Source organism: Lactuca serriola, chromosome 8 (genome assembly GCF_051521515.1).
Source record: "Lactuca serriola cultivar US96UC23 chromosome 8, Lser_US96UC23_V15, whole genome shotgun sequence".
NCBI classification, from domain to species: domain Eukaryota; kingdom Viridiplantae; phylum Streptophyta; class Magnoliopsida; order Asterales; family Asteraceae; genus Lactuca; species Lactuca serriola.
Genome location: NC_136415.1, coordinates 26,257,553 through 26,271,396, shown reverse-complemented (window position 1 = coordinate 26,271,396; position 13,844 = coordinate 26,257,553). Strand labels below are relative to the sequence as shown.

Below are 13,844 nucleotides of genomic sequence, written 5' to 3'. Positions count from 1 at the left end.
CAAAAAAAAACATAAAGGACCTTTTAAACCAAAACACATAAGTTGGTTGGACTAGAATGACATTTACCGATCGTTTAAACGTAAGTTACAATTATAGTCCTTATAGTTTATACTCATCTGAAGTTTCAGTTTAACTTTGAAATGATTGAAATGGCTCAACTTAATGGTTACGTTCTAAGATGCTCCATTAGATATGTGGGAGATTAAGGTGATGTTTGTTTTTTTGAAGAAAAAATTCATAAAGTTTGCGGACTATCTTTGTAACCCTTTGCAGTAGAAGAGGTAGACCAAACAGCTGCAGACTATAATAAGAAGCATGTTTGTTTTTTTAACATCTGCATGCTGCTGCAGATATTAAAAAATTAAAATAAACTGATTTTATAATCCGAAAATAGTTTTTTAATACCGAAAATTTAATAATATATGACATTTCGGCAAAAATTTATGATATTTCAGCAAAAAATAATGATATTTTAACAAAAAATAAATATATTTTAGCATAAAATAATGATATTTCATCAACAAATTATTATTATTCAATATAAAAAAATTCAACAAGAATAAACAAAAAAAAGTGTAAAATGAGATTTAAGCAATATATAATCAATATTTTAGCAAGAAAAAAAGAAGAAAAGGAGGTTGGAAGAAGTAGGAAGATGTAAAACAAGTGTAGCGTCAAGAAGAACACACGCAGATGTTTTTTAATCTGAAGACTTCTGAAAAACAAACAGTTGCGATATGAAAAGTGTTGCACATGTGCTGCGCCGCAGCAGCAATAAGAGGTCTGAAGAGGTTTTTTTCAAAAAAACAAACAACACCTGAGAAAATTTCCCTCTTTTCGTATATATTATTTTGTCTTTCTTATTATGTTTAATTTACAAATTAACTCGGATTGTCCTTCGATTAGTTAAAAATTGCATATATTATCGCTCGTTAGTTGAAATTTGTACATTTCATCATTTGCGAGGCATGAAATGACTATTTTGCATTTTTTATTATTATTTGGATTTATTTTATCCTTCTATGATTATTTATAAAGTACAAAAAAAAAAAAAAAAAAAAAAAAAAAAAACCGTGTCCTGCACACCTTATCCTAACCCAATTTTCCCTAAGCAACCAAAAACCACCACCGGAGAAGACACTATCTCGCCAGAGAAGAGAGTCGTCAACCATCGACAAACCACAACCCACCTCTCTCTCTCTCTCAATATGAAACACACACAAAAAAATGAAATCTATAGACAAAAAACAAAGATCGGTCGAGAGTTTTCCGACGATTGAGGGATTTATAGGTGGCGGCAACAAAGAAGATGATCGGAGCAGAAGGGGCGATGAGTATCTTTCCAACAAAAGGAACCAGGTAAGTTAAACACATTTTCCATCGGCTAGGGTTTCGTCAAATGTGTGCCGCCATCGACTTCATTTAGGGTTTCAAAATCACTGCCTCTAAGATCTCCATCGAGCATGGTTTCAAACCGTCGAGGGTTTCGAATCAACGGTTTAAGATCATCAACTACATCGTCAAAGGGCATAGATCGTGAAAGCTACACTCACGAACTACTCTGCTTGACTGATCGTGAAAGCCATCGCTACCTAGGGTCTTAGATCTAAGATCGCCATCGCTAGGTTTCCAAATAACCTCCATACGTTTCAGATCGAGCTCCACTGTCAGATTTGAGAAATAGTGTATGGAAGAGAGGGTGGTGGCATAGTTTAGAGAGAGGATATAAAATAGAAAGAGCGAGATAGGGGGGATGGAAGGAGAAAAGCGGTGCTATCTGGTGGGTTCCAGTGGTGGTGGACTGTGGTTTCCGATGGTAGATGGTGGTTCTGGTGGTGCTGGTTTCAAAAAATGTAGAAGGAAAAAGGAAAGGGTAAACAAAAGGAGGAGGGTGGGTTGGGTGTGGGTGATGTGGTTTGTTTTCTTTTTTAATCTAAAAATGATAAATAACCAGAAAATTAAATGAAAAGGAAATAAAAAGGGCAATATAGTCATTTTATGTTTATAGGGACGAAGCGTGCACCTTTTTACGATATAAGGGACAGTCAACATTAATTTTTGAAAATATGTACCAAACGTGCGTTTTGGCACATGCACGAGCGACAATTGGTGTAATTTACCCTTTAATTAATAAACACATAGGTCCAACATATCTTACCCCACCTACATCCTAGAACTCTCCCTATGCAAACCATCGTCTCTAAACATATCCGTCAACCACCACCATTATCATTGTCTTCAGTAAGCTACCAACATCACCATAGTCTAGAAATGACCTATTAACAACGTGATGAGCAAATATTTGAGGTACGATGAACTAGGGCGGTAGATGGCAAGAAAAACCCAAGACTTCCCCTCATTATCTTTGTACCTGGCATCGGCATCAGAGAATAAGGATAGGTGTCATATGTTTAGTGGTGTTGGGCGGAGAAGGAAATGTGGTGGAGTTTTAATGGTGTAGTGGAGAAGGAGAGCAGTTGTCGGAGATACATTGAAGATGGAGATGCAACTGAAGATGTGGAAGGTTAGCGGCGGTGGTTGAAAGAGAAGGGGGTGTGTCCGAAGAGGATAGGCAAGGGAGTTTTAGTTGTAGTGTCCATTGATGGAGGCAATCTGGTTAACGGAGATGGATGAGAGGTGTCGGCGGGTCGATAAACGAAGAGGTCGGAATAGAAAATGAGATTATTCTAGGATACACATTTAGTACTTTTAGTTTTATTTTTCTAAATTTATATATGTATATGAGTGAATTATAAATTTGGCATAAAACATTATACATATAGTGATTTGTTTTCCATCCTAAACCATTTTAAATCAAGAAAAGAAATATATTATAAGTATATTTTCTGTTTTTAATTTTTTAGATTTTTCATGAATACATCTTTTATTTCCCGGTTTTTTAGAAAATTTTCTAAAATCTTTTTGCTACAATAAATTTAGGATTATATTGGTAAATAAATATAACAAAAAAACTAGTAATTCATATTTAAATAATTCAAATTAATTCTCATATTATAAAAAAAACATTTAATTATATAAAAAAAACTTATATTCATAACACACTAAATTAAAATAATACACATTTATTTATAGAAATAATTATTATATTTAAAATAAAACAAATTAAAAACTAACTCTATAAATTTAGTCTTGAAATGACCAAATATAAGAAGTGAAACTTCAACAATAAGTTGGATATAAATAAATAGTAAAACGATAATACTCCAAATATGGAATCATACCATTAATAACGTCATTCTTTTTAATAAAAATGATGTTGTATGCAAATGGTTTACATAATGTTTACACCAAAAATGACGTTGGTTTGGAGATGTTCTAACAATATGTAGTGTAAAATCTCATTAACAAGCTCTCAATCTCTCACGTCCTTTCGATACAAAGAAGTTAGTTTTCGTGTTTGTGATTTCATTTTCCATCGAAAAAAATCATTCTCCAAGATTAAGATATCAAGTCTTACGAAACAATGATTCATATCCATAGAACTGCAAGACATATCTTCGTAAAAATCTTTAAAATTCACAACAATAAATTTCATAAAAGAATTTGTGAATCTAAAATCACCTTAAATCAGAAAAAAGATAGTCAAGATTATACTAGATTGGAACACCCACAAAAATAAGTTTATAAAAAAAGATGCATTTCACAAAGAGATTATGAGGATGTCTAGGTATGCTTTTATTATCAAAAGTGTTTTTTTGACAAATGTTTATTGATTTATGGCTTTTCCTATAAGGAGTTTATATATATATATATATATATATATATATATATATATATATATATATATATATATATATATATATATTTGGATTAGCTTTTGTGTTGGCAAAAATCAAAAAATCAATAAGTTGTTTTTTAAAAAATATTTGGGTTAGCTTTTACATGTAAAATGAACAAAAATGACATGCTTATATATTTAGAAGCATTTACTACTTTACATATAATATTTTATACTTAACATGCATGTCTCTTAATAACGTCCACCTAGTTTTCCACACTCCAAAAAGTTCGTTCAATGATATTTCGCAATGATGAATGGCGATAGTTAAATTTTCTTTCGGTCACCGATGTGGGAAATCGTTGGAGAAGAACGAGAGAAGCTTGTTGTGACCGTTTCAAGAACGAGAAAGAAGAGGTTTTGTACTTATGGCGTGCGTTGATGTAAATTGGAGGAAATGTGTGCGTCGATGTGAGGAAGACCTTTTTTCTTTAAAGGGTTATTAATGGCACAAATGTAATTTGAATGCCAAAAAACCAAACACCCATTTAAAAAGTCACATGCCCTTGTTTTTCATTTTGAGCTTTATAACCATTTACAAAAAGCCATTTAAAAAACACTTTTACCCTTATCAAACATTTTTTTAACTTATTAGTTTTTCGGAAAAATCAATAAGCCAATAATCACTTCAAGAAGCACATCCAAACACCCTCTCGGTTCAAGCCCAAGTGGAGGTTTCGCCAATTGTAACTTCCCTTGTCTTTGGTAGTTTCTTGCGGTGTTCGTTTGGATGGATCGGTTCAATCCGATCGAATTAAGTAAATCCAAACTAATTTCGGTTTTCAAAATATGGATCCGAATTGTCCAAATTAAATTCAAATCCGATCCGATCCAATCCAATTACAATTCGGTTGGATCGGTTTTTGTAATTCGGTTTTCAACAGTCATAACATTTTAAAACAACATATAATTATAATATTATCCAATTTTTACTGAAAAAGCAAAAACAAATTATTTAGTTGTGATTTAAAATTTATAAACAAATCCTAAGAAGGTATATTATAATTTAATATTTAATTGATAAAAAGCTTTTGAGATTAAATGCATATTAAATTGTTTATTAAGTGAAACTTTTTGACCTTTTTTTTAAAAAAAAAAACAAATTATAAAATAATTAATAAATACTTACAGATATATTAAAAATAAATAAATAACAAATTGTTATTCGGTTTTTTGGACTATTTGGTTTTGATGAAATCCAATCCAAAAATCCGAATATCCGAACCAAATAATCCAATCCAAATTGTCCAATTGGACAATTCGGTTTTATCCAAATAATGAATATCTCTACTAACAGTTAGTAATTGATTTACCTCACAAGATAAGATGAGTGTTATACTGTTTTTGGGGTTTGGAATAAAATGTTAATATTACCTTTTATTGTAAAACAACTTAAATTAAAGTAAAATCAAACCTCTTACAATTAATCTTTCATTCAAAGACTCATTTTATTAGCTTAAATACAACTTAAGTCAATACAAAAAATGATAATTCCAATCACCTCCCATATTTAGTTTGCGTTAATAAACCCCCTCCAACACTTATAATACAATCTTACAAAAGACTAATATTTCCAACCCACTTAACAAAAAAAAATCCACTCATCCAATAAAGGATGACTCCAGTTGTCCAATACTGGAATTGGACAATTGGACTCAGGCTACTACTGCAGGTCCAGTGACCTGCAGAGTTGCAGGTTCCCACTCAATTGTCTCCCCACACCGCCCATCCCTACCGACTATCGTTTTCAGGCGATACCGTTCGGCCCTAGACCCGATCACCTGACCTAAAACAGAAGCCGCTATAGTAAAAGCCATGGCTGATTTAGGCATCAAAACCGACTTTCTAAGCATGGCAATAAATGGAACGGCTGCATGAACAGCTGCAAACCAAGAAGGTGAAAATTTCTTGGTATGTTCTCTCCATATCCCTAATGGAACATTAGCAGCCATGCCCATAACTCCAATCACCAGTACTTTTTCGGGCAGCGGTTGTGGCCGGAGGTTTTTTGCAAACGCAGTTTTAGCTAGAGCTGCCCGGGCTGCCACGATGACCGGCGGGCACCTGTAGTTTATGCCCGATGGTGGTTTAAGTGCCTTGGCCATGATTGGTAGGATGTTAATCACTGATCTATACGATTTTGCTATCGGGCAATTCCCATTTTGTAGCCATTCTTCACCCATTGCTTCATGATTCGAGTCTTTGTTCTGGAGAAGAAAAGATATCATAAGAAGGCAAGTTAGATCTTTTTAAGTTTATACATGTTTGAAAAAGTATGTTGTGTTTCTTTTTAGAAAAGTGAAAGTAGGTTGTTTATTGTTAGCTAATGTACCTTTGAAGACTTTTTCTTGTTGGATGGTTTATGTTTTCTTTGTTGACTTTTGAACATCTCGTTAAATGCATCAAAACCAAAGGCCCCACCAAACCCTGAGAGACTAATTGTAGCTGCTTTAGCCGCTAACGGGTTGAACCGTTGAGGACCCGGTTCGGACCCAAGTGATGATGGCTCAGAATCGGAAAGTGGAACCACACCATTTTGGCCATGGAAAACCCTAAATGCTCTATCAAAATTGGGACCATCTTCAAATATAGGACCTTTTGTTGCTCCCCTTCCTCGGGCCTAATCACAATAAAAGAAACTATGAGGACGGTTTTAACAACAAAAACAAACTTTCCAATTTTCCATATCAATACTTGTTTTTGGTAATGATTTAACCATTTTTTGATTCAATGCGAAATACAGAAAACACAATATGTATTACCACCATTTTATCGATTTGGTCATTGAATTATTGTTTTTTTAGCGATTTAGTCATTGAATTATATTAATAACAATTATAAGAAAAATATTTAATTACCGGTAATGGGATAGCCACGGAAGATGAAAATGAGAAATTAGTCGGTTCGTTAATGTTATGCAAAAATGGGCAACTAAGAGTGTCTCGTTGAGAAGTTGATGATTCCTCGGTCATATTCCTACCAAAAAAGTTCATTTTTTATGGCAATTTGATCTGCAAGAGAAAAAAGAAAATGTAAATAAACATCATAATGTTTTGAAATTGTTATACAAATGACAAATAACTATTATTCGTTTGAAATTTCATATGGATTAATGAATATGTTTCACTTTCTACCATAATAAAGATACAATAATTACTACAAACAGAAACTATTTGTGTTCAAATTGTGAAAAAATTACATCATGATCACAATTTTGGCAAATAGAATTTTGACCTTCGGAACCTAAAAAAATAATAGTGAATTAATTCTCAAATTCCTTAAAACGAACAGAAAATGCTTAATTCAAAAAAAAAAAAGATAGTTTTCAACAATACAGAGTTTAATCGACCCTAATAATTCTCAATTTGAGCAAAAACCCATCAACAATTCAATCTGAAACTTAAATTCAAACGAATCACACAATCAAAATCAAGCGTTCAAAAGGGAAAAATAAAAAGCGTAATTCCGTCATACCTTTAGAAGATGGTGATGCGGGAAGATGGATTGAGGGAAAAATCAACGAGTTGGAGTATGTGATGAAGAAAACAGATGAAAGAATCAAAAAATGTTGAAGGAGAGTAATGGAGGGAAGAAGATGCGTTGAATACAAAGGAGGGAAGGGGGGTAATATGCGTTCGACTTCCACTCTCGAAGACCCCCAAAACGACAGCGTGATGTACACACGCATTTGGTCAAAGCTTGGGGGCTGAATATGCATTAAGTAATTATATAAAACGACGACGAGACCCATTCTTTCTTTGTTGATTTAGTTGCTGCCTTCCTTTGACAATTTTCGACTGGAAACGCATTGTCAAAGTTGCAATCTTTAATGGCGTTCTGACTTCTGACTCGATATTTATTTATTTTTTATATGTTTTTGGTCGTAATATTTTAATCATAATATTAATATTTTAACTAACTATCTAGCGGGTTCAACTAAAGTTAGTTTGAAAAAGGTATTGATTATTAATAAATTTCTAAATTTTATACTAGCGTTTATTTTTGTATATTAACCTTTATTTACACATACTAAAATTTATTTATATATACTAACATCAAAATAGCCATTATTTTAAATTACATATAATAATTTAGCCATCTTTTTTTAAAATTGCCAATATAATTACCAACATTTTGGCAGTTAATTGTTTGCGAGTTCCATGATTGCTGGTGCCCCTATATAAAATGTGAAAAAACTTTCATAAATGGTATGCACAATATATAGTGTTCCCCTTGTGTATTTTGAAACTATAAAAAAACTATATCCAATAAGGTTATGAATTATTATTTTTACGAATGGATAGCACTGATAAGTAATCATTTTCTATGTAGTGAAAGTTTTTTGTTTATACAAACAAAAAACAAATTCTGAAACACATAGAACAAGTTTGAAACTATAAACATTTTTAATACATTATGTTGTCTCTAGTTTACGAAATTTAGTGATAGTATCTACTCTAATAAATGAAGATTTTTTTTTTGACATATGTCACATTCTCATTCAATTTGCTAAATTTTGTGGTTATTTTGAATTAATTTTTTTTCTACATGTCATTTTATAGGTTTTTCTATTTTAATACATTCCACATAATACTTTAATGTAATAATTACAATAAATATAGTAATAAATGAATATCAATTTCATTAATGGACTTACATTTTTATTTCTAAATTAAAAGCTCATTAGTTTATTTTGTTTATTTATTTAAATTGAAAAGATAAAAAAATTAATTTTAATAATTCATTATTTTTCTTATTTTCTTATAAATCCAAAGTTCTTAAATATTTAAATCTTTATATTTAACTTTTTCTATTAACTCATATAATACATGAGTCTTACACCTAGTTGGGTATGAATGTTAGGTTCTAAAACAACAAATAAAAAGAATAAAATAATTTTGGACATTACAATAAGCTTTAAGATTTTAAGAGGTGCACACAAAATAAATAATATAATGCGAGTAGGGTTTGTGTCCTAAAGGATAATGTGATATTGAATTTTGGCACGAAAGTGACAAATGTGGGTGTATGAAAAAAAAAGGCATATAATGAATATGTAAAAGGAAAGATAAATAGTGAAAACATCCAATGTTAAGTACATTTAATCTTGAATTGTGTATTAAACTTGGACTAAGACTTAATTTAGTATTAAAGGATGTTAACAAACTCTACTGCCCTTTTACTTGTCAAAATGTTTAACTAAAATAAACTATTTAATTAAACCTAATCTTACTTATTTAAATAAGCTCTTAAATTCAGCTGAAAGATAGTACTGTAAATAGCACAAAAGACACTAAATTTACACAAAAATCCTAATTTAACACTGTGTTTTCCAATTTTTTACAATTCTAACAACTTGATCGGTCAACTCAGTTACCTACTGATGTGGCATGATGACGTGTCAGTTTTGATGACGTGACATGCTGACATGACATGTTGATGTGTCAAAATTGAATTTTTTTTCCACAAAAGACACTAAGTTTTCACTTTTTATTTTTCGATTTTGACACTAAGTTTAATTTTTTTTTTCAATTTTGATACTCGATTTTTTGTTCCAAATCGAACATCATTTTTTCAATTTTGTTCAATTTTGATAATTTTCCATTTGAAACTGTGTAAATATTTTTTAATACTTTTTAAACCATATAAATATATTTTTTTCATTTAAAAACCATATTTTTGTATAAATACAATGATTTTTTTTCTTATTTTACATTCAAACCATAATTTTATGTATTAATATGTATTAGTTATATAAAAATTGTATTTTATATTAAATACGCAACTTTAAAATGACTTTGAATGTTTGGAGGCGTATAGTCGATCAAGGCCTAAATGGCACGTTTGCAACCCGTGAAATTTTTACATCTTATTCGAAGCTTATGATTAGTTCGGTTCTCATGATATATATATATATATATATATATATATATATATATATATATATATATAATGCATATTTATACATTATGCTTTGAATGTAAAAAGAACCACCTTGTATTTAAATTAAAATGTGGTTTTTATACGAAAAAATTGTATTTATAGGTTTAAAATGTAACAAAAAATATATTTATTAAGTTTCAAATGAAAAATGGTCAAAATTAAATAAAATTGGAAAAATGATGTTCGATTTTGAATAAAAAAACAGAGTGTCAAAATTGAAAGAAAAAATTAAACTTAATGTCAAAAAAAAAAGTGAAAACTTAGTATCTTTTGTGGAAAAAAAATTTCATTTTGATACGTTAGCATGGCACGCCATCAAAATTGACGCGTCATCATGCCACGTCAGCAAGTAACCGGGTTGACCGATCAAGTGGTCAGAATTGTAAAAAATTGAAAAACATAGTGTCAAATTTGAGACAAAAAAAGTGTCAAATTAGAATTTTAATATAAATTTAATGTCTTTTGTGCTATTTACCCAAGATAATATTACGTTTTTTTACAAGTATTTCCAACAATGTTTGATCTATTTCACAAGCAGGAAGGGCTACAACATGTATTGTATGTTTACAATTAAAACAAACCCTAACCAAGAATCAATCTATTGTTTGCTATTGAGTTAATTTAATTCCTATAACAATAAAGGATTTTAGAATTTAAATAATTTTACAAGAAAATTGCCTACTTTACGCGGCCAACAAGAATTAAGCAAAAATTCAAGATTTTTAATCCAAAAAAAAAACATAATAAGTGTTACCAATATTAATCCAAAGTAATGAAACACAACCAAAAAGTTCTACTACAATGAATGTTTGTTAAGTTTTTTGGTTTGTTGACGTGGCACCAAAACTCAACTAAATGAAAAGTAGTGGGAATTTAATATTTTCACAAGAACAATAAAATAGAGAGCTATTTTGAAGAAGGTTCTTGTTCCTCTGTGGTTCTCTTGTATTCTGGCTTTAGTTCATAAGTCCCTTGGTTTGATCCTTTGTTGTTATAGATGCACAAATCCTTAAGCATATCTTTCAAGAATTGCTGAACACAAAACAACACATTTTCATGATTTTCCATCATTTGTAAAATTAGCTTCCTTATTAAAATCTAATTTTGTAAAAAAAAAAGGAATAGGAAATTAAGTTAACAACATACTTCAGGTTGATCTGTTTCAGAAATAAGCTGCTTTAATGTCCAATTGGATTGTCTCTCAAATAATTTAAACATAATGTCCTCCATCTCTCCACGATCCCTTCTTGTTCTTTTTGTGTCTGATCCTTTCACTGGAGCTTTCTTCCTCTGCTGTAAAAATGGCAGAATAATACAGAAACTCAGTATAAACTATAAAATAGACTAAAAAGAAACAAGTCTTCTAAATACATGGTAATAATTAATTAAGACAGAGAAAAAGCAGCATTGATTACAGTTTGTGAGGGGGGTCTGAATGCAATAAGCCCTGGCATGGGTCTCATATGTGCTCCATTATCATTGTCAATAACCTGAAACAAGAAAGAAGAATGATATGAATGATTACAAGAAATATCTAAATTTTTGTTTTAATTTACATTTCATTTGAGAAAAGAAAAGAAAAGAGTAAAGAGACCTGTATTTGTCGAGTTTTAGTCATATACTTGTTTGTTCTTTCACGACAGAGCTTCCCATATTCCTCTATGTTCTCATTATGAGGTTTCATGTCAAATTTATGATATATTTTCCCTTCAACAGAAAGCCTTCCTGAAATCCACAAGTGTCACATTAGTCATTACCATTGCCATTGTTGTCCCAGATACAATGTCTTGATTGATAGTTGTAGTTGTAATTAATTTATACAAAAAGTTGAAGAATGCTAATGCTTTTACCTTGTTTGGATTCGGAAAATACAGACATTGGGATAAAATCTGTTGACATGTCCATGGAGTAACATTTGGGTATTCTCCCAGATTCAGTGCCAAGCAACTCCATGGTAAACTGACCATATCATGTAAGAATTGCATAAATTAGAAGGAAATGAAGTAACAAGCTCTGAAGCTCACGAGATCTTTGATTGATACGAGGCCCAAATTGCTATGAATCATCAAGAAGAATAAACGCATATAAGAACCCTTTGTAAAATTCAGATATCATTCAGCAACATTGAGGATTATAGATTAACATGAATTTATTGTTCTAGCACTGTCACCGCGCTTCATTTACACGTCGCATGCATACATAAATGCAAAATTGAACTTCTACTCATCTAAACGGAGATATGATCTAATGAAATCAATCGAAACCTAGATTTATTCACAATCGCGATCACAAAACTAAACAACATACGTTTGATACATATACAGGAGGAAAAATACAATTATAGGGTTGACATTTTCACAACGTGTAACAAAACGAAACGGCAATGTACCTGTGTAGATGAGAAATCGTTGTTAGGGAGGAGAGGATCAACGGTGACGACAACCTTTGCGCCGATTGGAGCTGAAGAAGCATCGAGAGGCGTCGATAATTGCGGTTGTTGTTGTTGCTGTTGTTGCGTAAGTGAACGAGACACAATTGGAGGGCATTTCATGAGCCATACGTGTCTCTCTGATTTGGTCGTCTCTAGCAATTGTTGTCCACCGCCGTTGTTAGCCTTCACGGCGCCGACGGTTTTGCTGGTGGCGATGATTTGGTCCTCCATTTTTGTAACGGCTTTTTGTGGGAGGGGAATGACAGAGGTTCTCGGGGATGATTGTATGCTCGTATATATGTAGCGCAGGCGTGTCAGAATTTTTCCCATAAATTACGTAAATTACCCCTTTACTTATACTCGAAGTACATTTATAGCTCCTAGTTAATGAAAATGTTTGTTTTAGTCGCCTTCTTGATTATTTTGTTCCATTTCCACTTTAGTCTCGTTGTAAGTGTTCATCCAAAAATCACTTTGTTCCTGTATTACTACTTGCAATGTTTTATTTGGTTTATCTTTGATGGCCAATTTGTATTATAACTCAAGATTGTTATCATCTTCGTCATTTTATTAATTTTAATTTTTAATAAAATGATATTTAAATGGTTGACCTTTTTTAATATATATATTTTTTAAAAAGTTAACTAATTTACCCCTATCTAAAATGTTATATAAAACTCTCATTTAATTAGTCATTTTTTAAATACATATCATACTTTAAATAACTAAAAAAATTACAATAAATTGTTTCAAAAAGACATATATTACAATATATTGTTCGGAAAAAATAATATGAAAACCTAATACATAATAATTATAAAAAAACCACCAATAAGGGGACCTAATGTATGGGTGAGCAAAAAACAATAGTACTAAACCGAACCATACCGTATAATTTCAAGCGATTTCATATTTGGTTCCACGAAACCATGAAATTTAGATCTCGAGACTTTCAACTTCGGTGTCACGAGGTTTGGGTAACAACCAGAATCGAATCAAATTTTCTACTCATGTTTGGACACTTATAACTCCCATATAAACTTGGATTGGATTGATTCTTTTTCTTGCATCTTCTTTCTCTTTCTTGGCTACATTTTAGTGATTTTACATTCAAGAATCAACTGGTTTTAATAAAAATAACCTAAATTACATAGTCCTTAACATGGTACATAAAATTTAAATTTTCTAGACTTTGGATTTTTTTTGAACAACTTAATTTTATTAAAAAAATATTAGCAAAAAGCTAATAAAAAATTACATAGGAATCGATAAAATAGGGTTTATTAACCAAGACCCTCTACTAAGACTTAGAGGGTGTTTGGAATTGCTTTTAAAATAACTTTTTGACTTTTAACTTTTTCAAAAAGTTAAAAAAATTCAAAAAATGTTTTGAAATTAAAAAATAACTTTTTGTCAAAAAGAAAAAAATGGTTTTTCAAAAATCATGAAATTGTATTGTTTTGTGACTTTTGGCCTTTTAAAAGGTAAAAAACATTTAAAAGTCAAGAAATATTATCCAAACATTTTTTAAAAACAACTTTTAACTTTACTTTTTAAAAGAACTTTTAAGAAAAAAACTTTTATTAAAAGAACTTTTGGGTTCAAAAAGTAATCTCAAACACTCCATTAATTTCCTATTTCTATTTACAAACCAATTATATGAATAATCA

General features: G+C 30.8%; 2 protein-coding genes across 3 annotated transcripts; both read right to left on the bottom strand.

The window, feature by feature from the left end:
* Nucleotides 1–5,229: 5,229 nt before the first annotated feature.
* On the bottom strand, nucleotides 5,230–7,432 carry LOC145069860 (uncharacterized). The gene is made up of 4 exons (XM_079016806.1): nucleotides 7,275–7,432; nucleotides 6,659–6,811; nucleotides 6,133–6,420; nucleotides 5,230–6,007 (listed from the first exon to the last, which is right to left on the bottom strand). Exons 2-4 carry the CDS (start codon nucleotides 6,791–6,793, stop codon nucleotides 5,456–5,458), a joined length of 975 nt encoding a protein of 324 aa, XP_078872932.1. The 5' UTR covers nucleotides 6,794–6,811; nucleotides 7,275–7,432; the 3' UTR covers nucleotides 5,230–5,455.
* Nucleotides 7,433–10,473: 3,041 nt separating this feature from the next.
* Nucleotides 10,474–12,427, bottom strand: LOC145069058 (Transcription initiation factor IIF, beta subunit). Of its 2 annotated transcripts, none has more exons than XM_079016039.1 (6): nucleotides 12,133–12,427; nucleotides 11,594–11,702; nucleotides 11,338–11,468; nucleotides 11,159–11,233; nucleotides 10,890–11,033; nucleotides 10,474–10,775 (listed from the first exon to the last, which is right to left on the bottom strand). In XM_079016039.1, the coding sequence occupies exons 1-6, from the start codon at nucleotides 12,403–12,405 to the stop codon at nucleotides 10,650–10,652; spliced, it is 858 nt and encodes a 285-aa protein (XP_078872165.1). In that variant the 5' UTR covers nucleotides 12,406–12,427; the 3' UTR covers nucleotides 10,474–10,649. The 2 variants fall into 2 exon arrangements, with proteins under 2 accessions (XP_078872165.1, XP_078872164.1); XM_079016038.1 differs by having other exon boundaries at nucleotides 10,475–10,775; nucleotides 10,890–11,036.
* Between the last annotated feature and the right edge of the window lie 1,417 nt (nucleotides 12,428–13,844).

What these genes read in the sequence shown, in the direction of transcription:
- LOC145069058 (XM_079016038.1), bottom strand. Translation starts at nt 12,405, where the DNA reads ATGGAGGACCAAATCATCGCCACCAGCAAAACCGTCGGCGCCGTGAAG. An exon ending in ACGATTTCTCATCTACACAG is followed by an intron (nt 11,703 to 12,132) that starts GTACATTGCCGT and finishes TGATATGGTCAG; the next exon opens with TTTACCATGGAGTTGCTTGG. An exon ending in ATTTTCCGAATCCAAACAAG is followed by an intron (nt 11,469 to 11,593) that starts GTAAAAGCATTA and finishes TGTGGATTTCAG; the next exon opens with GAAGGCTTTCTGTTGAAGGG.
- LOC145069860 (XM_079016806.1), bottom strand. Translation starts at nt 6,793, where the DNA reads ATGAACTTTTTTGGTAGGAATATGACCGAGGAATCATCAACTTCTCAA. An exon ending in CCGTGGCTATCCCATTACCG is followed by an intron (nt 6,421 to 6,658) that starts GTAATTAAATAT and finishes TATTGTGATTAG; the next exon opens with GCCCGAGGAAGGGGAGCAAC. An exon ending in ACAAGAAAAAGTCTTCAAAG is followed by an intron (nt 6,008 to 6,132) that starts GTACATTAGCTA and finishes TTTCTTCTCCAG; the next exon opens with AACAAAGACTCGAATCATGA.